Source organism: Macaca nemestrina, chromosome 17 (assembly GCF_043159975.1).
Source record: "Macaca nemestrina isolate mMacNem1 chromosome 17, mMacNem.hap1, whole genome shotgun sequence".
NCBI lineage: Eukaryota > Metazoa > Chordata > Mammalia > Primates > Cercopithecidae > Macaca > Macaca nemestrina.
This window is the reverse complement of record NC_092141.1, coordinates 58019473-58045488: the sequence shown is the minus strand read 5'-3', so window position 1 is coordinate 58045488 and position 26016 is coordinate 58019473. Positions and strand designations below refer to the sequence as shown.

The 26016-nt window shown below is 47.4% G+C and overlaps 1 protein-coding gene across 4 annotated transcripts; it reads left to right on the top strand.

The window, feature by feature from the left end:
* Nucleotides 1-13488: 13488 nt before the first annotated feature.
* LOC105472400 (nucleoside diphosphate kinase A) lies at nucleotides 13489-22758 on the top strand. 4 transcript variants are annotated; one of them, XR_011615758.1, is made up of 5 exons: nucleotides 13489-13641; nucleotides 15608-15737; nucleotides 20747-20848; nucleotides 21817-21991; nucleotides 22450-22758. XR_011615758.1 is itself a non-coding variant. In XM_011725631.3 (5 exons), the coding sequence occupies exons 2-5, from the start codon at nucleotides 15612-15614 to the stop codon at nucleotides 22565-22567; spliced, it is 459 nt and encodes a 152-aa protein (XP_011723933.1). In that variant the 5' UTR covers nucleotides 13490-13641; nucleotides 15608-15611; the 3' UTR covers nucleotides 22568-22758. The 4 variants fall into 4 exon arrangements, 3 of the variants coding, with proteins under 3 accessions (XP_011723933.1, XP_011723935.1, XP_011723934.1); XM_011725631.3 differs by having other exon boundaries at nucleotides 13490-13641; nucleotides 21879-21991; XM_011725633.3 differs by having other exon boundaries at nucleotides 13604-13703; nucleotides 21879-21991.
* The last annotated feature ends 3258 nt before the right edge of the window (nucleotides 22759-26016 follow it).

Here is a 26016-nt window from a genome sequence, read left to right as displayed (position 1 = left end):
GAGTTTAAGACCAGTATGGCCAACATGGTGAAACCCCATCTCTACTAAAAATACAAAAATTGCTGGGCATGGTGGTGCATGCCTGTAATCCCAGCCACTAGGGAGGCTGAGGCAGGAGAATCGGTTGAACCTGGGAGACAGAGGTTGTAGTGAGCTGAGATCATGCCACTGCACTCCAGCCTGGGCGACAGAGTGAGACTCTGTATAAAAAAAAAAAAAAAAATAGTCTGGGCACGGTGGCTCACACCTGTAATCCCAGCACTTCAGGAGGCCGAGGCAGGTGAATCACCTGAGGTCAGGAGTTCGAGACCAGCCTGGCCAACATGGCAAAACCCCGTCTCTACTACAAATACAAAAGTACAAAAATCCTCCCAGGCATGGTGGCGCTTGCCTGTAATCCCAGCTACTAGTCGGGGCTGAGGCAGGAGAACCGATTGAACCTGGGAGGCAGAGCGAGGATCGCTTGAACCTGGGAGGCGGAGGTTTCAGTGAGCCGAGATGGTGCCACTGCACTCCAGCATAGGCAACAGAGTGAGACTCCATCTCAAAAAACAACAACAGGCCGGGCGCGGTGGCTCACGCCTGTAATCCCAGCACTTTGGGAGGCCGAGGCGGGCGGATCACAAGGTCAGGAGATCGAGACCACGGTGAAATCCCGTCTCTACTAAAAATACAAAAAAAAAAAAACTAGCCAGGCGCGGTTGTGGGCGCCTGTAGTCCCAGCTACTCGGGAGGCTGAGGCAGGAGAATGGCGTGAACCCGGGAGGCGGAGCTTGCAGTGAGCCGAGATCGCGCCACTGCACTCCAGCCTGGGCGACAGAGCGAGACTCCGTCTCAAAAAAAAAAAAAAAAAAACAACAATAAATAAATAAATAAATAAAGACTGCAGTGTCTGACATATTTGTTTTGTTGGTGGTTTTTTTGTTTGTTTGTTTTGTTTTGTTTTGTTTTGTTTTTGAGACAGAGTCTTGGTCTGTTGCCCAGGTTGAAGTGCAGTGGCGTGATCTCAGCTCGCTGCAACCTCCACCTCCCAGGTTCAAGTGATCCTCCTGCCTCAGCCTCCTGAGTAGCTGGCGTGATCTCAGCTCACTGCAACTTCCACCTCCAGGGTTCAAGCGATTCTCTTGTTTCAGCCTCGTGAGTAGCTGGGACCACAGGAGCATGCCACCATGCCCAGCTAATTTTTGTATTTTTAGTAGAGACAGGGTTTCACTGTGTTGGCCAGGCTGGTCTCGAACTCCTCACCTCGTGATCTACCACCTTGGCCTCCCAAAGTGCTGGGATTACAGGTGTGCACCACCATGCCTAGCAATTTTTGTATTTTTATTTATTTATTATTATTATTATTTTTTGAGATGGAGTCTTGCTCTGTCGCAAGGCTGGAGTGCAGTGGCGCAATCTCAGCTTACTGCAACCTTTGCCTCCCAGGTTCAAGTGATTGCCCTGCCTCAGCCTCCCAAGTAGCTGGGATTACAGGTGCATGCCACCATACCTGGCTAATTTTTTGTACTTTAGTAGAGACGGGGTTTTATCATGTTGGCCAAGATGGTCTAGATCTCCTGACCTCGTGAACCGCCCACCTTGGCCTCCCAAAGTGCTGGGATTACAGGCGTGAGTCAGCACACCGGCCTATTTTATTATTATTTTTTGAGATGGAGTTTTGCTCTGTTGCCCAGGCTGGAGTGCAGTGGCTCTATCTTGGCTCACTGCAACTTCCACCTTCCGGGTTCAAACAATTCTCTTGTTTCAGCCTCCTGAGGAGCTGGGACTACAGGAGCATGCCACCATGCCCAGCTAATTTTTGTATTTTTAGTAGAGACAGGGTTTCGCTATGTTGGCCAGGCTGGTCTCAAACTCCTCACCTCGTGGTCCACCCGCCTTGGCCTCCCAAAGTGCTGGGATTACAGGTGTGAGCCACCGTGTCCAACCAATTTTTGTATTTTTAGTAGAGAAAGGGTTTCACCATGTTGGTCAGGCTGGTCTCAAACTCCTGACCTCAGGTGATCTGCCTGCCTTGGCCTCCCAAAGAGCTGGGATTACAGGCGCTAGCCACTGCGCACAGCCAGTGTGTCATATATTAGTGAGAAAAAGGCAAAGACATCCCTGTCTCACAGAATGCCAAGTATTCCCGCATATTTCCTAAATCCTTTAGCTTTAGGCAGAGCTATTTGACTAGTTTGGTCAATGGGCTGGAAGGAGAAGTGATGGGTGTCACCTGGATGCCAAACCAACCATTTAATAGGTATTGTGTGATCCTCCAGCTTTCTTTACTCCACAGTGGTACACTAAGGCCTTGTACTGAGATGGCAGAACTACATGTTTGAAAGATTCTTAGAGTCACTGCCGGGGTCAGCTAATGGAAGAGATGCTGGCCCTTGATTTTAGGTGAATGAGAAAGTTTGGTTCTGTTAAACCACTGAGATGAGGGAAGTCTCAGGATACCTAGCGTATCCTGATAAATACAAAAAGGGACTTCAACAATAGTATTGTAGCCGGGCTTGCAGTCGTTTACACCTATAATCCCGACATTTTGGGAGGCTTAGGCGGGCGAATTGCTTAAGGCCAGGAGTTCAAGACCAGCCTGGGCAACATGGTGTAACCCTGTCTCCACTAAAAGTACAAAAAATTAGCCGGGCATGGTGGCGCATGCCTGTAATCCCAGCTACTCAGGAGGCTAATGCATGAGAAACACTTGAACCTGGGAGGTGTAGAACGCACTGAGCTGAGATTGAGGCACTGCACTCCAGCCTGGGCAACAGAGCGAGACCTCATCTGAAAACAAAAACAAAAATAGTATTCTAGAAATTATAGATTACATGATATTCAGCTCCAAACTAGAGAGACTGAAGGAACAAAGAGGAGCTGGAGCCAGTCAAGAATCACCATTGGTAAAGACAAAATATATCAGGCCTATGTCAAAGACTCCCAATAGTGTCTAGGGTCAAACCACATCAAAGCAAGAAGATTAATGCTAAATCACTACGCTGAATGTTGAGCCTCTTCATCTACATAATCCTTTTCCCCAGAGAAGTTTATCCTAAAAGACTGTACCAGGGTCAAAGTAAGTGGAGAGACTGTTACAGGCAAAGAGCCTGTGGTTTTGCTAAAGGCTTTACTGTACCTAATCTCAGAATATGGAAACAAGAAGAAGGTTATGGCCGGGCGCGGTGGCTCACGCCTGTAATCCCAGCACTTTGGGAGGCCGAGACGGGCGGATCACGAGGTCAGGAGATCGAGACCATCCTGGCTAACACAGTGAAACCCCGTCTCTACTAAAAAATACAAAAAACTAGCCGGGCGAGGTGGCGGGTGCCTATAGTCCCAGCTGCTCGGGAGGCTGAGGCAGGAGAATGGCGTGAACCCGGGAGGCGGAGCTTGCAGTGAGCCGAGATCGCACCACTGCACTCCAGCCTGGGCGACAGAGCGAGACTCTGTCTCAAAAAAAAACACCAAAAAACAAAAAGCAAAAAACAAACAAACAAAAACAATAAATGGAGAGATGGTCAAGGAGCTTAAGGAGAAAAGGTCGATGGTATTAGAATCATTGTTGATAAGTAAGAGCAGAAAATGAAAGGCTTTCAAAGCAAGGTAGTATAGTTCAATAGAAGGAGAAACATGACTGATGTAATTTGGTTTGGATTGTGACCGTTAAGGTTTCATTATAACAGGAAAGTCTATGATTTCTGAGGACATCATAGCCTATGGTACACAGTATGGTGGTTAAGAATGTGAGCTCTGGGCTGGGCATGGTGGTTCATGCCTGTAATCCCAGCACTTTGGGAGGCTGAGGCAGGCAGATCACCTGAGGTCAGGAGTTTGAGACCAGCCTGACTAACATGGATAAACCCCATCTCTACTAAAAATACAACATTTGCCGGGCATGGTGGTGGGCACCTGTAATCCCTGCTACTCGGGAGGCTGAGGCAGGAGATCACTTGAACTCGGGAGGCAGAAGTTGTGGTGAGCTAAGATTACGCCATTGCACTCCAGCCTGGGCAACAAAAGTGAAACTCAGTCAAAAAAAAAAAAAAAAAAAAGAATGTGAACTCTGGTCTGGGCGTGGTGGTTCATGCCTGTATTCCCAACACACTGGGAGGCTGAGGCAGGAGGATTGCTTTGGCCCAGGAGTTTGAGACCAGCCTACGCAACATAGTGAGACCCCATCTCTACAAACAAACCAACCAAACCATTAGCTGGTTATGGTGGCACACACCTGTGGTCCCAGGTACTTGAGTGGCTGAGGTGGGAGGATCCTTTGATCCCAGCAGCTCAAGGCAGCAGTGAGCCAAAATTGCACCATTGCACTCCGGCCTGGGGTGACAGATCAAGATCCTATCTAAAAAAAAAAAAGAAAACAAAAAGGAATGTGACCTCTGGAGCATGAGTAAGAAGGGTTCATAACCAGGCTCTGCCATTTATTAGTTTTGTGGCCTTGGGCAGGTTATTTAACCTTCCTGCGCTCAGTTTTCCCATCTGTCAAATAGAAATAAGAATAGTGCCTGCCTCATATGATTGTAGCACCAGACTATGTGAGTAGTCCCTCATGACTACCTTCCCCAATCAGCAAATAATGCACATTTCCCAAAAAACGCTCCTCCTCCCTCCCTCAGGAATCAGGGCCTCAGAAGCGTTGAGGAGGTCGTTTACCTATGCATATTCCAGAGCAAGAAGCAGACAGATGACCTATGTGTGGGTTTTGTAAAGCACAGGCAATTACCCTCACCAAATGATCCTGCTGTTTGATTTGTTGGTTGAGTCAGAGGTGGGAGGGCTCATACTTCATTCTTGATTATGAGCAGTGAAGATTCCCTGGGCGCTCATTCTCAATTGGTGTTATGAATGTTCTCTCTTTGCCCTGCATCCCAAGATGTTTTTCTCTTCTCACACACAGGCATAATGCATTAGTTGTTCTGATTCCTTAAATCATTAATAACAGGGAGTCACGTCCTGAATCAATTCCATTCTTTGTACAGTATTAGAGCTAGGTGTCTTGTTGGTCTCAAGTTGCATTTAAAAACAATTATGTTGGCCAGGCGTGGTGGCTCACAGTTGTAATCCTAGCACTTTGGCAGGCTGAGGCAGGAGGATCCCTTGAGCCCAGGAGTTCGAGACCAGCCTGGGCAACAGGGAGACAGTGTCTCTATATAATAATAATAAAAAACAAATAAAAACCAATTATGTAATTTCCTTGTCTCATTATGATTTATTTGCACCCCATCTCACTGCATGGCAGTGAAACCCAAGAATAAAGCCTTGTGCATCATGAGGCAGCACACACATGGTTAAGGGCCTGGGTTCTGGCACTGTACAGACTGGGTTGGACATGGTGACTCATGCCTGTAATCCCAGCACTTTAGGCGGGCGAATCACAAGGTCAGGAGTTTGAGACCAGCCTGGCCAACATGGTAAAACCTCATCTCTATTAAAAATACAAAAGAATTAGACTGGGCATAGTGGTAGGTGCCTGTAATCCCAGCTACTCAGGAGGCTGAGGCAGGAGAATCACTTGAACCCGGAAGGTGGAGGCTGCAGTGAGCCGAGATCACGCTACTGCACTCTAGCTGGAGCAACAGAGTAAGACTCCCTCTCAAAACAAAACAAAACAAAACAAAAAAATCGGCTGGGCACGGTGGCTCACGTCTATAATCCCAGCACTTTGGGAGGCCGAGGCGGACGGATCACTTGAGGTCAGGAGTTCAATACCAGCCTGGCTAACATGGTGAAACCTTGTCTCTACTAAAAATACAAAAATTGGCCAGGCTTGGTGGCGTGCGCCTGTAATCCCTGCTACTCGGGAGGCTGAGGCAGGAGAATTGCTTGAACCTGGGAGGCAGAGGTTGCAGTGAGTCAAAATCATGCCATTGGACTCTAGCCTGGGTGACACAGTGAGACTGTCACACACACACACACACACACACAAATCAGCCTGGCTTGGTAGTATGTACCTGTAGTCCCAGCTACTAGAGAGACTGAGGTGGGAGGATCTTTTGAGTCTGGGAGGTCAGGGCTGTAGTGAGCTGAGATTGCGCCAGTGAGCTGAGATTGCCCCACTGCACTCCGAGGTCAGCAACAGAGAGACACTGTTGCAAAACACACACACACACACACACACACACACACACACACACAAAACCCCCACAAAACCCTGGTTCTACCTCTTAGAGCTGTCTGCTCTTGCGCAAGTTACTCTGTCTCCATGAGCCTGCTTCCTCACATGAAAAAATGAGGATAACAGTTGTGTTTACTCACAGAGTAGCTGTGCAGCTTAAACAAATTAACTCAGGCAAGGTACTTTGTGCCTGGCACAGAGCAATCTTTCAATCACTATTGGCTATTATCAATTGTTATGTAACAAATGAATGGTAATTATCACCCCTTCTAAATCTTTTTAGACCTTTATGCAGAAAATTCAGACCTTTTAAGATCACCTTTATGCAGAAAATTCCCACTTCTCTCCTCAGGGATAACATCTCTTCTGAACCCCAGATAAATGTCTTCCATTGATGACTGCACACTTTCTCTCTGTATCATCTTCCATCATTCACATTACATCAAACTCAGTCCTCTGGCTGGCTCCTTTGGTCTTCCCTATTTCTGTTAATACTATTATTGTTTATAGCTTTTTAGAGGTAATTTTGTCACCCAAAACTATTTTTTAAAAAGCCCGAACAAACAGCTGACATTTATTATTTACTGTGTGCCAGACACCATGTTAAATCTTTATTGGATTACTTATATATAATTCTCACAACAATTTTTTGATGTAGGGGCCATTATTAACTCCATTTAGCAACTCTAGCAACTCTAGAAACTGATGCTTAGAGATGGTTCAATGACTTGTCAACGGTCATGTAGCTATTAATAATAAGTGACTCAGCCACGAGTTACACCCACATGTTTTGAAAACAGACCCATGCTCTTAAGCACTATCATGGTATGCTTGGTTTTTTTTTTGTTGTTGTTGTTTTTTTTTTGTTTTTTTGAGTCAGAGTCTTGCTCTGTTGCCCAGGCTGGAGTGCAGTGGCGCGATCTCGGCTCACTGCAACCTCCGCCTCCCAGGTTCAAGCAATTCTCCTGCCTCAGCCTCCCGAGTAGCTGGGACTATAGGTGCCCACCACGCCCAGCTAATTTTTGTATTTTTAGTAGAGACCGAGTTTCACCATGTTGGCCCGGCTGATCTCGAACTCCTGACCTCAAGTGATCTCCCAGCCTTGGCCTCCTAAGCGCTGGGATTACAGGTATGAGCCAACATGACCAGCCCCAATTATTGATTATGTCAATAACTTCCTATTGGGTCTCTTTGCTTCCAGCCTCTCCCGGTCCAATTTATCCTCCAGACTGTAGCTAGATTCTCCATGGAAAACATAGCCTCCCCATAGACCACTGTAATCTTTTTTCTTTCTTTTTTGCATTAATTTTTTTTTTTTTGTATTTTTTGTAGACATGGGGTTTAACCGTGTTGCCCAGGCTGGTTTGGAACTCCGGAGCTCAGGCAATCTGCCCGCCTTGGCCTCCCAAAGTGCTGGGGATTACAGGTATGAGTCACTGCCCCAGTATAATCTTAAATAAATGGGTCATTTCTTTTAGTCTATTTCTCTCTAAAGTGAGCTAATTTTTGTATTTTTAGTAGAGATGGGGTTTCCCCTTGTTGGTCAGACTGGTCTTGAGCTCCTGATCTCGTGCTCTGCCCACCTCGGCCTCCCAAAGCACTGGGATTACAGGCGTGAGCCACTGCGCCCAGCCTTCAATAGTTTTATTGAGTCATAGAATGTTAAGATGTTTCTCCTGTCACTGTCCTATTTCTAGACTTTAATGGCTTCCTATTAACCACAGTTCAAGGTCTATACTTCTTAGCATTCAAGGATTGTCACTCTGGTGGTTTTACCCCTTCTGATCCATAGGATTCTATGATTCCCTGTGCGATCTCCTTATGGATACGGCCATGCCTTTTCCCCGTCTCCTTAATTTAATTTTATTTTTTTTGAGATGGAGTCTTGCTCTGTCGCCCAGGCTGGAGTGCAGTGGCATGATCTTGGCTCACTGCAAGCTCCGCCTCCCAGGTTCACGCCATTCTCCTGCCTCAGCCTCCCGAGTAGCTGGGACTACAGGCGCCCGCCACCATGCCCGGCTACTTTTTGTATTTTTTTTAGTAGAGATGGGGTTTCACCATGTTAGCTAGGTCTTGATCTCCTGACCTTGTGATCCACCCACCTTGGCCTCCCAAAGTGCTGGGATTACAGGCGTGAGCCACGGGGCCCAGCCTCATTTTAATATTCTTTTGAGTTGGGTCTTGCTCTGTCACTCAGGCTGGAGTGCGATGGCGTGATCATGGCTCACTGTAGCCTCGAAATCCTGGGGTCAATCGATCCTTACGCGTCAGCCTCCTCTGAGTAGCTTGGCCTACAGGCATGTGCCACCATGCCCAGCTAATTAAAAACATTTTCTTCCTTTTTTTGGAGCGACGGTATTGTTACCAGAAAGGGGTCCTGATCCAGATCCCAAGAGAGGGTTCCTGGATCTCGTACAAGAAAGAATTTGAGGTGGGAAAAAAAAAATTCAAGGCAAATCCATAAAGTGGAAGCAAGTTTATTAAGAAAGTAAAGGACTAGGTCGGGCACGGTGGCTCATGCCTGTAATCCCAGCACTTTGGGAGGCTGAGATGGGTGGATCACGAGGTCAGGAGATCGAGACCATCCTGGCTAACATGGTGAAACCCCCATCTCTACTAAAAATACAAAAATTAGTTGGGCGTGGTGGTGGGTTCCTGTAATCCCAGCTACTCGGGAGGCTGAGGCAGAGAATTGCCTGAACCCAGAAGGCGAAGTTTGCAGTGAGCCGAGATCCTGCCACTGCACTCCAGCCTGGAGACAAAGGGAGACTCCATATGAAAAAAAAAGAAAAAGTAAAGGAATAAGAGAACAATGGCTACTCTACAGGCAGAGCAGTTATTTCTTGATTATATGCTAAACAAGGGGTGGATTGTGAGTTTTCTGGGAAAGGGATGGGCAATTTCCCCTCTCCCCCAGCTGAGTGCTCCTCACCTTTTTAGACCATATAGGGTAACTTCTGGTCGTTTCCACGGTATCTGTCATGGAGCTGATGGGAGTGTCTTTTAGCATGTGAATCCATTATAATTAGCATATAATGAGTAGTGAGGGTGACCAGAGGTCACTTTTGTTGCCATCTTGGTTTTGGTGGGATTTGACCAGCTTCTTTACCACTGTTTTATCACCAAGGTCTTTGTAATCTGTGTCTCATGTTGATCTTTTTTATTTTTTTGAGACGGAGTCTGGCTCTGTCGCCCAGGCTGGAGTGCAGTGGCCGGATCTCAGCTCACTGCAAGCTCCGCCTCCCAGGTTCACGCCATTCTCCTGCCTCAGCCTCCCGAGTAGCTGGGACTACAGGCGCCCGCCACCTCGCCTGGCTAGTTTTTTGTATTTTTTTAGTAGAGACGGGGTTTCACCGTGTTAGCTAGGATGGTCTCGATCTCCTGACCTCGTGATCCACCCGTCTCAGCCTCCCAAAGTGCTGGGATTACAGGCTTGAGCCACCACGCCTGGCCGCTTTTTTTTTTTTTTTTTTTTTTTTTTTGAGGCGGAGGTTTGTTCTGTTGCTCAGGCTGGAGTGCAGTGGTGCGATCTCAGCTCACTGCAACCCCTACCACCCACGTTCAAGCTATTCTTCTGCCTCAGCCTCCCGAGTACCTGGGACTACAGGCGTGCACCACCACGCCAGGCTAATTTTTGTAGTTTTAGTAGAGACGGAGTTTCGCCATGTTGGCCAGGTTGGTCTCAAACTCCTGACCTCAGGTAATCCCCCACCTCGGCCTCCCAAAGTGCTGGGATTACAGGCATGAGCCACCGTGCCCAGCCCTTGTGTCGATCTTCTATCTCATCCTGTGACTAAGAATGCCTAGCCTCCTGGAAATGCAGCCCAGTAGGTCTAAGCCTCTTTTTACCCAGCCCCTATTTAAGATGGAGTTGCTCTGGTTCAAAAGCCTCTGATAGTATCTTATTATACTGTGCAGGCTGGTCTTGAGCTCCTGTCTTCAAGGGATCCTCTTACCTCAGCCTTCCAAAGTGGTGGGATTACAGGTGAGAGTCACCATACCTGGCCCATTCCCTTATCTCTAATTTCTGGCAACCACTAAACTAGTCTATCCTCCATGTCTATACTTATGTTATTAATATTTCACAAATGTTAAATAAATGCAATAATACAATATGTAACTTTTTATGATTGGCTTTTCTTCAGTCAGCATAAGTCCCTTGAAATCTATCCAAGGGAATTATGTATATTGCATGTATTAATAGTTTGTCATTTTTTTTCTTTCGTTGAGTAGCATTCCAGGGTATGGATGTAGCATAGTTTGTTTAACCATTCACATGATGAAAGACATTTGGGTTGCTTCCAGTTTTCAGTTATAACAAATAAAGCTACAATGAACATTTGTGCACAGGTTTTTGTATGAACAGAGCGTAAGTTTTCATTTCTTTTTTTTTTTTTTTTTTTTTTTGAAACGGAGTCTTGCTCTGTCGCCCAGGCTGGAGTGCAGTGGTGCGATCTTGGCTCACTGCGACCTCCGCCTCCCGGGTTCATGCCATTCTCTTGCCTCAGCCTCCCGAGTAGCTGGGACTACAGGCGCCCACGACCACACCTGGCTAATTTTTGTATTTTTAGTAGAGACAGGGTTTCACCATATTGACGAGGTTGGTCTCAAACTCCGGACCTTGTGATCCGCCCACCTCGGCCTCCCAAAGTGTTGGGATTACAGGCGTGAGCCACCACGCCCAGCCAAGTTTTCATTTCTGTTGGATAAACGCCCAAGAGTGCAATGGCTGGGTCATATGGTAAGCACATGTTTAGTTTTATAAGAAACTATCAAACTTTTTCAGAGGGGCTGTACAATTTTACATTCCTACCAGTAATATGGATCCAGTTTCTATACCTCCTAAGCATTTTGTGTATCACTACTTTTCATCATAGCATTCTGGTAAGCAGGTAGTAGTATCTGATTTTGGTTTTAATTTGAATTTCCCTGGTGGCTAATGATGTTGAACATCTTTTCATGTGCTTTCTTGCCTCTGTATATCCTGTTCAATGAAATGTCTATTCATGTCTTTTTCCTATTTCCTAATTGGATTTTTTTAACCTGTTGAGTGTTCAGAGTTCTTCAAATATTCAAATCATCAAATGAAGAGAAGGCCTTTATCTGATGTGTGGTTTGGAAATATTTTCTTCCACTCTAGCTTGTTGTTTTGTCCTCTTCAAAAGGTCTTTCACAGGGCAAAGGTTTTAAATTTCTTTTCTGCAGGGCACAGTGACTCCCACCTGTAATCCCAGCACTCTGCGAGGCCTAGGTGGATGGATCACCTGAGGTCAGGAGTTTGAGACCAGCCTGGCCAACATGGTGAAACCCCGTCTCTACTAAAAATACAAAAATTAGCCGGGTGTGGTGGTGCATGCCTGAGGCAGGAGAATGGCTTGAACCCGGGAGGCAGAGGTTGCAGTGAGCTGAGATCTGCCAAGGCAATCCAGCGTGGGCCACAGAGCAAGACTGCGTCTCAGTAAATAATAAATAAATAAATAAATAAATAAATAAAAGGCCGAGCACGGTGGCTCATGCTTGTAATCCCTGCACTTTGGGAGGCTGAGGCAGATGGATCGCTTGAGGTCACGAGATCGAGACCAGCCTGGCCGACATAGCGAAACCCTGTCTCTACTAAAAATACAAAAATTAGGGCAGGGTGTGGGGCCTCATGCCTGTAATCTCAGCACTTTGGGAGGCCGAGGTGGGCGGATCACGAGGTCAAGAGTTTGAGACCAACCCGGCCAACATGGTGAAACCCCGTCTCTACTAAAAATACAAAAATTAGCCGGGTGTGGTGGTGGGCGCCTGTAATCCCAGCTGCTAGGGAGTCTGGGGCAGCAGATTCGCTTGAACCCGGGGGGCGGAGGTTGCAGTGAGCTGAGATCGCACCACTGCACTCCAGCCTGGGCGACAGGGCGAGTCTCCGTCTTAAAAAAAAAAAAAAAAAAAAAAAAGCTGGGCGTGGTGGCAGGCACCTGTAGTCCCAGCTACTGAGTCACCAGAATCGCTTGAACCCGGATGGTGGAGTTTGCACTGAACCGACATCGTGCTACTGCGCTCCAGCCTGGGCGACAGAGCGACACTCGGTCTCAAAAAGAAAAAAAAAAAAAAAAACAGGAGAATAATGAAATTTTACTTATTTATTTTATTTTATTTATTTTTTAGAGACCGAGTCTCGCTCTGTCACCCAGGCTGGAGTGCCCTGGCGCAATCTCGACTCACTGCAACCTCTGCCTCCCGGGTTCAAGCGATTCTCCTGCCTCAGCCTCCCGAGTAGCTGGGACTACAGGCGCCTGCAACCACGCCCTGCTAATTTTTGTGTTTTTAGTAGAGACGAGGTTTCACCATGTTGCCCAGGCTGGTCTCGAATTCCTGAGCTCAAGTGATCCTCCCGCCGCCGCTTCCCAATGTGCTGGGATTACGGGCGTGAGCCACCGTGCTAGGCCAAAAAAGTTTTAAATTTCAGTACGTTCCAATTTATCAACTTTTTCCTTTTATAGATTGGTCTTTTGGTGTCGTCTAAAAACTATTTGCCTGGCCCTAGGTCCTGAGAATTTTTTAACTCTTTTTTTTCCCCATCAGTGATTTATTGTTTTATGTTTAAATCTATGGTTCATTTTGAGTGAATTTTGTATAAGGTGTGAGGTTTAGGTTGAGGTTCTTTGGGTCTATATTTGTCCAATTTACCCAGCATCATTTGTTGAAAAGGCTCCTGATTCCATTTTTGTACCTCTCCCCTGAGAGCAGTGGGAATGTTTTTTTGAAAAAGTATGTCAGTGATGATGTGATGCCTTGTGCAAAATCCGTATTGGCATCTCACAGCGTAAGATTTGGCTCTATTCTAACGGCATTTTCTACCACTCGATATCCACTGTAATACTTGGCTCTCAGGGAATCACTGGGCTGGCTCGCTCACTTCATGCAGGTCCATTCTATTATCACTTCCTCAGAGATTTCTCTGGCCTTTTCTTCACAGCACTTACATAATGAGATCTATTACATATTAATTTGCTTATCTGTTTCTTGTTTTCCTATACTCCTGTCCCTCCCAGAAGCTCCAAGAAAGCATACTGTTGTATCCCTAGGGCCTAGAATAATGCGTCCACATAGTAGGTATTCAATAAAATCTTTTGCTTGACAGGTTAGAAAAGGTGAATAAACACAAAGCGGGAGCGAAAAGTTTACTTCTAGGTCAGGCGCTTTTTGGACGTCATGCAAAGTGTGAGCGCCACCTCTCGGGAAGCCAACTTGCTTGCGAACAAAGGAAGTGAGTCAGAGAACCCGGGGGTGGAGGGAAGAAAGCAAGCAGCTAACCGGAAAGGTCTGAAAAAGCTAGCGCCGGAAGTTAAACAGCAGAAAGTTGTTCCCTAGAATGACTGCCTACTCCCAAGAGGAAGCGTGGGCGAGCGGTGTTCTGCAAAATGGGCTCTCCGGCAGCGGATCTGCGCGGAAGCGTTCCGTGCGTGCGAGTGCTGCGAACCACGTGGGTCCCCGGCGCGTTTCGGGTTCCGGCGGCTGCAGCCGGAGTTCAAGCCTAAGCAGCTGGAAGGGTAAGAGGTGTTCGGGATCCTGAGAGGGAAAGGAAAGGAGTGTAGTTGCCGGAGAGAGTTAGGTGAGGAGTTAGTGAAGAGGTCAGTTCAGCTCTAAGAGGCGGCGAGGAGGATCGGATGGGAGGAGGGGCAGGGAGCGCCTGTGGACAAGTGCAGACCGGTCGGCGCACATCCCATGCCACATGGACTCTCCTTTGTCGGTGGCCGCCTTTCTCGTCAGGCCGCGACGACAGGGCTGTGCCTTATTTGCCTCTGTCGAGAGCAGTGCCGGGAACGGAGTTGGCGTTCTATAAGGCCTTGCTGAATAAATGACGGGCGTGTGTGTCATTCATTCAGCAAGGACTGAGTGCTTACTGTTGTGTCACCGGGATCGATGTGGAGGGACATTTTTAGGATCTATTTCTGGCACTTTAGTCCTGTTTTCTCCTGGACAATATTCTTGCCCCGCACCCCATCGGGCGATTCTCCGCAGTCTTTGGGCTTTGTCTCTTTTTTTTTTTGGAAGTTGCAGAGTGATGATAAATGATTTTCTTTGCTCTTATTGACTGCTAGGCCCTGTGGCTAGGTACCATAGACCTACACAGGAGTAAATCAGCCTGGTATGCAGGCCAGAGACCGGTGGGGAGGCAGACACACAAACAGAAAATTGGGCTACGGTGCTAAGATGCTGTAAGAAGAGGTTAACTAAAGGACAGGAAGGTGGGGCCAATAGGTGGAGCTGCTGTGTACATCAGAGATTGTCTTTCAAGGCGAGGGGCCTCCCATCTCAAGATGTGATACAGGGTAGGTCATGAGCCAGTATTCTGTAAAATGAGGGATCTGGACAGAATAGGTACTCTCTAGGCTTCCTTTCAGTATGATGTCCCCTATCAGGTATTCCTAATGTCTGTAGCTCTCCCACACCCCACCGTTTATTGGCTAGTCAAAATATTCTTTGCATTGTAAAGTGTAGCATACATTACAAGAATGGATTAATGGGTTGGGAATGCTGGGTTTTGGCCTTCCTTCTGGTGCTCTGGTCCTGTTTCCTCATTTGTAAAACGAAGGGGGTTGTAAAGATATATTCTCTAAAACCCCTAATGCTATGGATGTGACATTAAGTCAAACTATTATTTCTTACTGCTTTGTGCCAGACATCACTTTCACATTAGTAAAACTTTGTATCAGTGTAGTTTCTCCCAAGCTTGATTACTGAGAAAGATAGTTTTTACCTCCTGTATCCTAGTTCCACCACAGTGTTTGGTACACAGTAGATGCTTAAAAGAAGCTTATTACATCAAATGGTGGCCAGGCACGGGGCTCATGCCTGTAGTCCCAGCACTTTGGGGGGCTGAGGCCGGTGGATTACTTGAGGTCAGGAGTTGGAGACCAGCCTGGCCAACATAGTGAAACCCCATCTCTACTAAAAAAAAAAAAATACAAAAATTAGCTGGGCGTGGTGGCACGCGCCTGTAGTCCCAGCTATTCAGGAGGTTGAGGTAGGAGAATAGCTTGCCTGGGAAGTGGAGGTTGCAGTGAGCCAAGGTCGCACCACTGCATTCCATCCTGGGCGACAGAGCAAGACCCCATACCAAAAAAAAAAAAAAGGGGCTGGGCGCGGTGGCTTATGGCCATAATCCCAGCACTTTGGTAGGCTGAGGTGGGTGGATCAGTTGAGGACAGGAGTTTGAGACCAGCCTGGGCAACATGGCGAAACCCCATCTCTAAAAAAGCCACAAAAACCAAAACAAAAATAAAATAAATCAAATGGGATAGAAATTATAGTCCTTGCTTTTGGATCCTTTCCCACATTGACATATTTGTTCATAGATGAGGGGACTGGGGAGGAACTGGGTTTTTAGCAGAGGGAGACCTGCAGCTGACCTGACAGATTTGAACCAGCTTTATGGGATAATCCGCTTGAGGAGGATGACGATGTAGGCAAGTGATTCAGCGCCGTTTCATTCCTCTACCTGCCTATTCCCAGGACCATGGCCAACTGTGAGCGGACCTTCATTGCCATCAAACCAGATGGGGTCCAGCGGGGTCTTGTCGGAGAGATTATCAAGCGTTTTGAGCAGAAAGGATTCCGCCTTGTTGGTCTGAAATTCATGCAAGTAAGTGGACTTCATTGTTCCCATTTTGATTTCTTCATAGTATGGGAGAACACTGTGATTAACCTGTTTCTCCCCGGCTTTCTTATTTAAACTTCTTCATGGTAGAGTGGACAGAGTGGACACAAGTATCTAGAGACCTGGAAACACCTCAGTGCCCTAGCGTTTGGCTACGTTTAGGATTTTCCAAAATAGTCTCTGTAATATGAGGTGCATTGCTATGGGAAAAGCAGTACAGAGTTCCACATATGACTGCATCTCTGTAATTTGTGACTCAGCTGAGCATGTTTGAGTTCTTGGTCTTGAGCTTCCTGAGCAGATAATTTTAGAGAGATTTTTTTCCCCCTTTGAGACAGGTTGTGTTTTTAGCAAGAAAATATTCCATCATCAATTACTAGACACTCATCAATGCTTATTGTCTAGCATTTATTAGGTACCATAGGAGCTTGTGGAGGAAAACTATGGTTTTGGTTTTGGGGAGGTTCTCCTGAAATAGCAGAGAGCAGATGTACCTGCAAGCTACTTACAAAGCAATCTTCTGATAAATGCAAGGGATTGATTGACCAGTAACCCCTCTTTAAACACATTCTAGAGATAAGAATTCAAATTCTTGGCTGGGCGAGGCACAGTGGCTCATGCCTGTAATCCCAGCACTTTGGGAAGCCAAGGCGGGCTGGTCACTTGAGGTCAGGAGTTCAAGACCAGCCTGGCCAACGTGACGAAACCCCATCTCTACTAAAAATACAAAAATTAGCTGGGTGTCAGGGCGAGCACCTGTAATCCCAGCTACTCGGCAGGCTGAGACATAAGAATTGCTTGAACCGGCTGGGCGCAGTGGCTCAAGCCTGTAATCCCAGCACTTTGGGAGGCCGAAACGGGCGGATCACGAGGTCAGGAGATCAAGACCATCCTGGCTAACACGGTGAAACCCTGTCTCTACTAAAAAGAATACAAAAAACTAGCCGGGTGAGGTGGCGGGCGCCTATAGTCCCAGCTACTCAGGAGGCTGAAGCAGGAGAATGGTGTGAACCCGGGAGGCAGAGCTTGCAGTAAGCCCAGATCGCGCCACTGCACTCCAGCCTGGGCGACAGAGCGAGACTCTGTCTCAAAAAAAAAAAGAAAAAAAAAAAAGAATTGCTTGAACCGGCCAGGTGCGGTGGCTCACACCTGTAATCCTAGCATTTTGGGAGGCCGAGGCGGGCGGATCACCTGAGGTCAGGAGTTGGAGACCAGCCTGACTAATATGATGAAACCCCGTCTCTACTAAAAATACAAAAATTAGCCAGGCTTGGTGGCATGCGCCTGTAATCCCAGCTTCTCGGGAGACTGAGACAGGAGAATTGCTTGAACTGGGGAGGTGGAGGTTGCAGTGACTGAGATCGCATCATTGCACTCCAGCCTGTGCAACAAGAGCGAAACCCCATCTCCAAAAAAAAAAGAATTGCTTTTGAACCCAGGAGGCGGAGGTTTCAGTGAGCCGAGATTGCACCACACCGCAGCCTGGGCAACAACAGGGAGACTCCGTCTCAAAAAAAAAAAAAAAAAAAAAAAAAAAAATTCCAATTCTCAAATAAATAGGGGATAGTATGCTTTCCTAAAAGGGCATCAATTTTGGACCTTTCTAGTACATTTTAAATTTTAGTTTGACTTTCAATTTACTTACTATGTGATGTTTTTGAAAAATTGCTTTAGGGCTGATGTGGTGACTCGCCTGTAATCACAGCACTTTGGGAGGCTCCATCTCCAAAAAAAGAAAAGAAAACTGCTTTAACGTAAAAGAGGGTAGACTGATGTTCATGCCGAGAGGAGAATGTGGTGTCCAAGCTCTAGGAGCTGGCATCTAATGTAGGTTTTCTTGCTGCATCATGCCATAACAGAATAGAAGGGCAAGAGAGTGCAAGAGTGAGAGAGAGCTAGAGAGAGAGCAAGAGGGGGTTGACCTTGATTTTATAACAAACCCACTCCTGAGATAAGACATTAATCTATTCATGAGGGTGAAGCCCTCATGACCTAAAACCTCCCATTAGGCCCCACCTCCCCACATTGTTGCATCGAGGATTAAATTTCCGACATGTGAACTTTTGGGGACACATATAGATCACAGCAGAAGGTAACATGAAATGAATGTGTTGTTGATCAGGCATTTACCATATGCTGGGCACATATGTTTCCTGATTTAGTCTTCATGCCAGCCTTGAGAAGTACTTCCTCCTGTGTTCGTGGTTGTTAGTGATGAGCAACCTAAGGCTTGAAGAGGTTCAGTGATGTGCCTGATAGCATACAGTGATGCCGCTGGGATTTTAACTTGAGTCTCTCTGACCCCTGAGCGCAGACATTTTCTCCTTTACATTGAATTTCCTTTTTTTTTTTTTTTTTTTTTTTGAGACGGAGTCTCGCTCTGTCGCCCAGGCTGGAGTGCAGTGGCCGGATCTCAGCTCACTGCAAGCTCCGTCTCCCGGGTTCACGCCATTCTCCTGCCTCAGCCTCCCGAGTAGCTGGGACTACAGGCGCCCACCACCTCGCCCGGCTAGTTTTTTGTATTTTTTAAGTAGAGACGGGGTTTTACCGTGTTAGCCAGGATGGTCTCGATCTCCTGACCTCGTGATCCCGCCCGTCTCGGCCTCCCAAAGTGCTGGGATTACAGGCTTGAGCCACCGCGCCCGGCCTGAATTTCCTATTAAGGATATATGGGTTTGGTGAAGAATGGATGGAAGGATAGCGGCCATGACTCTAAAGGGCTATTTAAATCTGCTGTGGAGGTAGGAAGCAAGGGAGAACTTGAGGTTCCCAACCCCCAAGCCCTTAAAAAAGCCTGTGATCTGCTTGGCAGACTAAAGATCATCAGTTAGGGCCTGGTGTGGTGGCTCACACCTGTAATCTCAGCATTTTGGGAGGTCAAAGTGGGCGGATCATCTGAGGTCAGGAGTTCGAGATCAGCCTTGCCAACATGGTGAAACCCCATCTGTACTAAAAATACAAAGTTTAGCTGGGTGTGATGGTCCATGCCTGTAGTCCCAGCTACCAGGGAGGCTGAGGCGGGAGGATGGCTTGAACTTGGGAGGTGGAGGTTGCAGTGAATGGAGATCGAGCTACTGCACTCCATCCTGGGTAACAGAGCAAGACCCCATCTCAAAAAAAGATAATCAGTTAATCGGGTGTAGTGGTGCACACTTGTAGTCCTAGCTACTGAGAACCTGAGGCAAGAGGATTGCTTGATCCTGGGAGTGTGAGGCTGCAGTGAGCTATGATCATGCCGTTGCACTCCAGCCTGGGTGGCAGAGAGACGCTGTCTCAAAACAAACACACAACAAAACCAACAAAAAGATAATTGGAACCAATTAATAGAATTAAAAGAGTATTCTGGTAAGGGAGGGTCACCTCAGTGTCTATTAGGAGACTTCACGACAAAAGTCTTCCATTTGGCTAGGAAAGGACAGGGCGAGGGTTGGATCCCTACCACGGAATGATTACGTGGCCATATGGTTTTACTTTGGCAAGTGATAACTGGTGGCTGAATGATGGGGCTTTTGGGCTGCCAGTCTCCACATTTGTGTGTGTCTCTAATGTGTGCGATACGCGTCATACAGCGCAGTACCACAGAGCTGGAAAAACCATGGGACCCTGTTAGATTTGAACAAGCATATATGCAGTACAAGAGAGAACACAGCCAAATTGAGTTGAAACTGTTAAGCAGATGGTTTGTTCTCTAGCTAACGTGATTTGTTCCCACATATTAGCCTTGCAGTATGAGAACTTCTAATTCATTTTTTTTTTTTTTTTTTTTTTTGAGATGGAGTCTCGCTCTGTCACCCAGGCTAGAGTGCAGTGGTGTCACCTCGGCTCACTGCCAGCTCTGCCTCTTGGGTTCATGCCATTCTCCTGCCTCAGCCTCCTGAGTAGCTGGGACTACAGGCGCCCGCTACCACGCCCGGCTAATTTTCCATTTTTCAGCAGAATTATGTATTGCTAGATGTCATTTACTTTTGGGTGATTTGCAGATACCTTTGGGAATCACACGGTCATCACGCTGGGCTTTTATCCTCTGAGTAAACGTGAAGCATCCCTGGGTAATGGCCTGGTTTAGTTTGCTGCTCATCAAATGCCAAGACTTGCTCCCTGGTGTCCTTCTAACATTTTATTTGGGGTTTGCTCTGGGAATGGAAATTTATTGTATTGTTGATTTTCCCGCCTAAAATGAGATGGTTGAGGGCCAGGCATGGTGGGTCACGTCTGTAAGCCCAGCACGTTGGGAGGCCGAGGCTGGAGGATCACTTGAGTCCAGGAGTTTGAGACCAGCCTGGGCAACATAGTGAGACCTTATCTCTACAAATAATTTTTTAAAATTAGCCAGGTATGGCTGGGCGTGGTGGCTTACGCCTGTAGTCCCAGCATTTTGGGAGGCCGAGGCAGGCAGATCACCTGAGGTCAGGAGTTTGAGACCAGCCTGGCCAACAACCCTGTTTCTACTAAAAATACAAAAATTGGCTGGGCATGGTGGGCGGGCATCTGTAATCCCAGCTACTTGGGAGGCTGAGGCAGGAGAATCACTTGAACCTGGGAGGTGGAGGTTGCAGTAATCAGGATCGCGCCACTGCACTCGAGCCTGGATGACAGAGGGAGACTCTGTCTCAAAATAAATAAATAAATTTTAAAAATTAGCCAAGTCTGGTAGTGTGTGTCTACAGTCCTACCTATTTGGGAGTCTGAGGCAGGAGGAACACTTGAGCCCAGGAGTTTGAGTTTTTTAAAAATGAGATAGCTGAATTTAATTTTAATGTTCTGTGGTTTTATTATCAGTCAATGCCAATAGGGAGACAATTGATATAAAATTGGAGAAGTACTTTTAGTCCTGTCACTGCTCCCTTCCAGTGTGGAGAATGAATTGGGTTATAACAGAATCAGTGAGCCCAACCACTCATGTTTTACATAGCAGGGTGGATGAGGGGAATTTACATGGATTGTATGTTCTTAGATGGTTTGGGGCCATTCTCATTCTCCGTCCTGTTGAATAGGCCTCTGAAGACCTTCTCAAGGAACACTACATTGACCTGAAGGACCGTCCGTTCTTTGCCGGCCTGGTGAAATACATGCACTCAGGGCCGGTAGTTGCCATGGTGAGTGTGCCTGTGTGAGATACTCCAAGTATGCATTGCTTGTCGTCTGCGCTAGGGTCTCTTCTAGACACTGGGGATACAGTCATGAGTGAGACCAAATAGATATCTATTTTCGTATATCAGCTAATGGTTAGTGATAGGCCCAGAAATGAATAGGAGTAGCAAGTGATCACTTTAGAATGGATGATCAAAGAATGCAAATTTTAAGCTGTGATCTGAATGACAAGAAGCAGCCAGCTATGTACAGAATCACAGTGAAAAACATTTCCAGCCAAGCAAACAGCATGTGCAAAGGTCCCAGGGTGGGAATGAGCTTGGCTTTTTGAAGTATGGGAGGAGAATTGAAATGCCCGAAGCCTGATGGGTGGGAGAGAAGTTGGGATGTGAAGAGTTCAGAGGCATGGGCAGGGGCCTCCTCTCTTAGGGGTGTGTTGACCATGTAGTTCCTGAGTGCTGGGAAGCTATGGGACACTTCAGACTTGGCCTTTTTTTTTTTTTTTGAGATGGAGTCTCGCTTTGTCACCCAGGCTGGAGTGCAGTGGCACAATCTCGGCTCACTGCAAGCTCCGCCTCCTGGGTTCACGCCATTCTTCTGCCTCAGCCTCCTGAGTAGCTGGGACTACAGGTGCCCACCACCACGCCCGGCTAATTTTTTTGTATTTTTAGTAGAGACGGGGTTTCACTGTGTTAGCCAGGATGGTCATGATTTCCTGATCTCGTGATCCACCCGCCTCAGCCTCCCAAAGTGTTGGGATTACAGGCGTGAGCCACCGCGCCCTGCCCACACTTGGCATTTTAAGGAGGCTGCTCTGGTTGCTGAATGGAGAGTACATTGTAGAAAGGCAAGCATCAGGGCAGGGAGACCAGGATCCTTAGTGCTGGAATAAGTGGATACTCTAAATATTTGTTCAGTGAATGAATGTCATCTTAAGGGGCCTTTTTGTTTTTTCCTGTTTTTGGATTAATAGTTGCCAGATTTTCTGCCGAGATGGGTTTTCTTCTTTGACCATATCTTCTTCTGTCCTTGGAGGTCTGGGAGGGGCTGAATGTGGTGAAGACAGGCCGAGTCATGCTCGGGGAGACCAACCCTGCGGACTCCAAGCCTGGGACCATCCGTGGCGACTTCTGCATACAAGTTGGCAGGTGAGATTTTGCTCTTTTTCCCCCTTTTCCAAAATCTGATTTAGTTGCCACAAGGATTTGGGTTTCTGAGGCTGGAGGTAGACATGATACCATATGCAGGTTGATTTTATCGGAGTTTATTGTTTTCCTCCCCCTTAAGTTGGTGTTTGGCTTTGGTTTTTAAAATCACTGTAGTTGTACCTCCGTTACACGAAGTGTAGAACCTGGTACAACACACTTTGCTGGCCACAGTCTTTCCTGAAGGCTCTTACTGTTTGCACCAGTGTGACCGGGAGGGCTGAATGTGGGGAGGGCATTTTTCACCCTTACATGAATGGCCATTGTAGGCTTTTTCTTTTAACACGGTCTAATGTCCATGGAGCTTCAGCTTTTACGCTGCCGTGGCTGTAGATTTCTGGCAATGGGCGCATTTTAATCCTTCTGGTCTTGGTCATGTGACTGTCTCTTTCTCCACCCAGGAACATTATACATGGCAGTGATTCCGTGGAGAGTGCAGAGAAGGAGATCGGCTTGTGGTTTCACCCTGAGGAACTGGTAGATTACATGAGCTGTGCTCAGAACTGGATCTATGAATGACAGGAGAGCAGGCTACAATGCTTTCACATCCATTTCTCCTCCTTCCCATGGGCAGAGGACCAGGCTCTAGGAAATCTAGTTATTTAAAGGAACTTCGTCATAATTTGGAAGGAAGCTCTTGGAGCTGTGAGTGCTCCCTGTACAGTGTTACCATCCCCTACCATCTGATTAAAATGCTTCCTCCCAACGTAGGATTCATTGAGTTGGTTACTTTGTATTGTTGTATTTTTTTTTCTTCTTTTCATGTACACTGAATAACCTGACCTAATAGAGAATGTAAATACTATAAAAATTATTTATATTGAGATCTCACATACACACAGGCATTCTTTGCCTGCCCTTCTTAACCCCTGCGTCCCTTCCACTCTTGGCACGGAGCTACTCAACAGGCATCTATGGAGCATCTGCTACATGGCCAAGACTGGACTAGGTGCAGAGGATTCATCAGAAATAATACATGAGGGCTGGGTGTGCTGGCTTGTGCTTGTGATACCAGCTACTTGGGAGGCTGAGGTGGGAGGCTGAGGTGGGAGACTAGCCTGGGTAACAGAGCAAGACCCTGTCTCACTAAAAAAAAAAAAAAAAGGCCAGGCGCGGTGGCTCACGCCTGTAATCCCAGCACTTTGGGAGGCCGAGGTGGGCGGATCACAAGGTCAGGAGATCGAGACCACGGTGAAACCCCGTCTCTACTAAAAATACAAAAAAAAATTAGCCGGGCGCGGTTGTGGGCGCCTGTAGTCCCAGCTACTCGGGAGGCTGAGGCAGGAGAATGGCGTGAACCCGGGAGGCGGAGCTTGCAGTGAGCCGAGATCGCGCCACTGCACTCCAGCCTGGGCGACAGAGCGAGACTCCGTCTCAAAAAAAAAAAAAAAAATTAGGCTGGGTACAATGACTCATGCCTTTAATTCCAGCTATTCAGGAGGCTGAGGGGAAGAATCGCTAGAGGCCAGTACAAGTCCAGCGTGGGCAACACAGCAAGACACTGACTTTACAAAAAAAAGAAAAATTAGCTCTGGTGCTGTACACCTCTAGTTCTACCTATGGGGAAGGCATAATAGGCAGGAGGATTGTGCCCGGGAGTTCAAGGCTGCAGTGAACCATGATCATGCTACTGTACTTCAGCCTGGGTGACAGAGTGAGACCAGTCTCTTAAATAAAAACATATCCATCCTGTTCTTGAGAAGCTCTTGGGGATTCAGTGAATGGGGGAGTGTGGGAAGTTGTAATTCCTCCGAAAATCAGAAAAGCTAGGTAGACAGTAGGCCTGGGTCCCTGGGATGGCCTCAAATGAAGCAGGAGGTCTTGTAAGTAGCTTTGATTTGTTAGGATATTGATTTGGTTGCTTTAATGGAGACAAGATAGAAATGTACTTCTCTTTCATTTGAAAGTTCAAGTGTGGTCGGGTGCGGTGGCTCATGCCTATAATCCCAGCACTTTGGGAGGCCAAGGCAGGAGGATTGCTTGAGCCCAGGAGTTTGAGACTAGCCTGGGGAACAGAGTGAGACCTCATCTCTTCCAAACATTAAAAATTAGTCGGGTGTGGTGGCACATTCCTATAGTCCTAGCTACTCAGGAGGCTGAGGTAGGAGGATTGCTTGAGCCCCAGAGGTTGGAGCAGTGAGCTGTGATTCCACCTCTGTCCTTCAGCCTGGGTGACACAGTGAGACCTGTCTTCAAAAAAAAGCCCTAACTACTCAGTAGAGGTGGTCATAGTGGTAAGGCTCTGATCTTTAAGGTGGTCTACACACACCTGGTTCCTTCTAATCAGTCCTACTTGGATTACCCCCCCATGTTCCTGCAAGTTGGGAAAGGAAGTGGAAGAAGTATCCCTTTTAAAGAGACATCTCTGAATTACAACCTCCACTTCCTCTTACATCCCATTGGCTAGAACTTAGGCATATGACTGCATCTAGCTGCAAGGGAAACTGAAAATTTTTTTTTCTTTTGAGACGGGGTCTCACTCTGTCGCCTAGGATGCAGTGCAGTGGTGTGATCACAGCAGCTCACTGCAGCCTCGACCTCTCTGGGCCCAAGTGATCTCCTACCTTAGCCTCTGGAGTAATTGGGACTACAGGCACGTGCCACCACGCCCAGCTAATGTTTGTATTTTCTGTAGAGATGGGGTTTGACATGTTTCCCAGGCTAGTCTCCAACTGCTGGGCTCAAGGGATCTGCCTGCCTGGGCCTCCCAAAGTTCTGGGCTTATAGGCGTGGGCCATCGTGCCCAGCCTGAGGGTTTTTCTTTCTTTTTTTTTTTTTTTTTTGAGATGAAGTCTCGCTCTTGTCTCCCAGGCTGGAGTGTAATGGTGCGATCTTGGCTAACTGCAACCTCCGCCTCCTGGGTTCAAGCGATTCTCCTGCCTCAGCCTCCAGAGTAGCTGGGATTACAGGCGTGTGCCACCATTCCCGGCTAATTTTTGTATTTTTAATAGAGACGGGTTTTGGCCGGGCGCGGTGGCTCAAGCCTGTAATCCCAGCACTTTGGGAGGCCGAGATGGGCGGATCACGAGGGCAGGAGATCGAGACCATCCTGGCTAACACGGTGAAACCCCGTCTCTACTAAAAAATACAAAAAACTAGCCGGGCGCGGTGGCGGGCGCCTGTAGTCCCAGCTACTCAGGAGGCTGAGGCAGGAGAATGGCGTGAACCCGGGAGGCGGAGCTTGCAGTGAGCTGAGATCCGGCCACTGCACTCCAGCCTGGGCGGCAGAGCGAGACTCCGTCTCAAAAAAAAAAAAAAAAAAAAAAAAAAAGAGACGGGTTTTCACCATGTTGGTCAGGCTGGTCTTGACCTCAGATGATCCACCTGTCTCAGCCTCCCAAAGTGCTGGGATTACAGGTGTGAGCCACTGCGCCTGCCTGCTGAGGGTTTTCTTATCTTTCCTGTTCATCTGGCTTCGGTAGAGGCAATAGAGGGGAAGGGACTTCTCAAGAGCGGGGAGAAGAGGATAGTTGGGGTGGGCTGCCTTTATGGACAGATGAGGGCGAGATGATTTTTTTTTTTTTTTTAATTTTTGAGATGGACTCTCATTCTGTTGCCCAGGCTGGAGTGCAGTGGCACGATCTCAGTTAACTGCAACCTTTGCCTCCTGGGTTCAAGCGATTCTCCTGCCTCAGCCTCCTGAGTAGCTGGGATTACAGGCATGCGCCACTACGCCCGGCTGATTTTTGTATTTTTAGTGGAGACGGGGTTTCACCATGTTAGTCAGGCTTGTCTCGAACACCTGACCTCGTGATCCACCCGCCTCGGCCTCTCAAAGTGCTGGGATTACAGGTGTGAGCCACTCCACCTGGCCTGAATTTCTATTAATATTTTACACAAAGTGTGGCCTGTTTGTTTTGGGGCGTGAGATGAGCATACCAGGACTTGGGGAATGAACATGTGAAGCTGGAGGGTTACAGCCTCCCCAGTTAAGGACAGTCTTCCCAGGAAGGAAAGAAGAGGTGAAA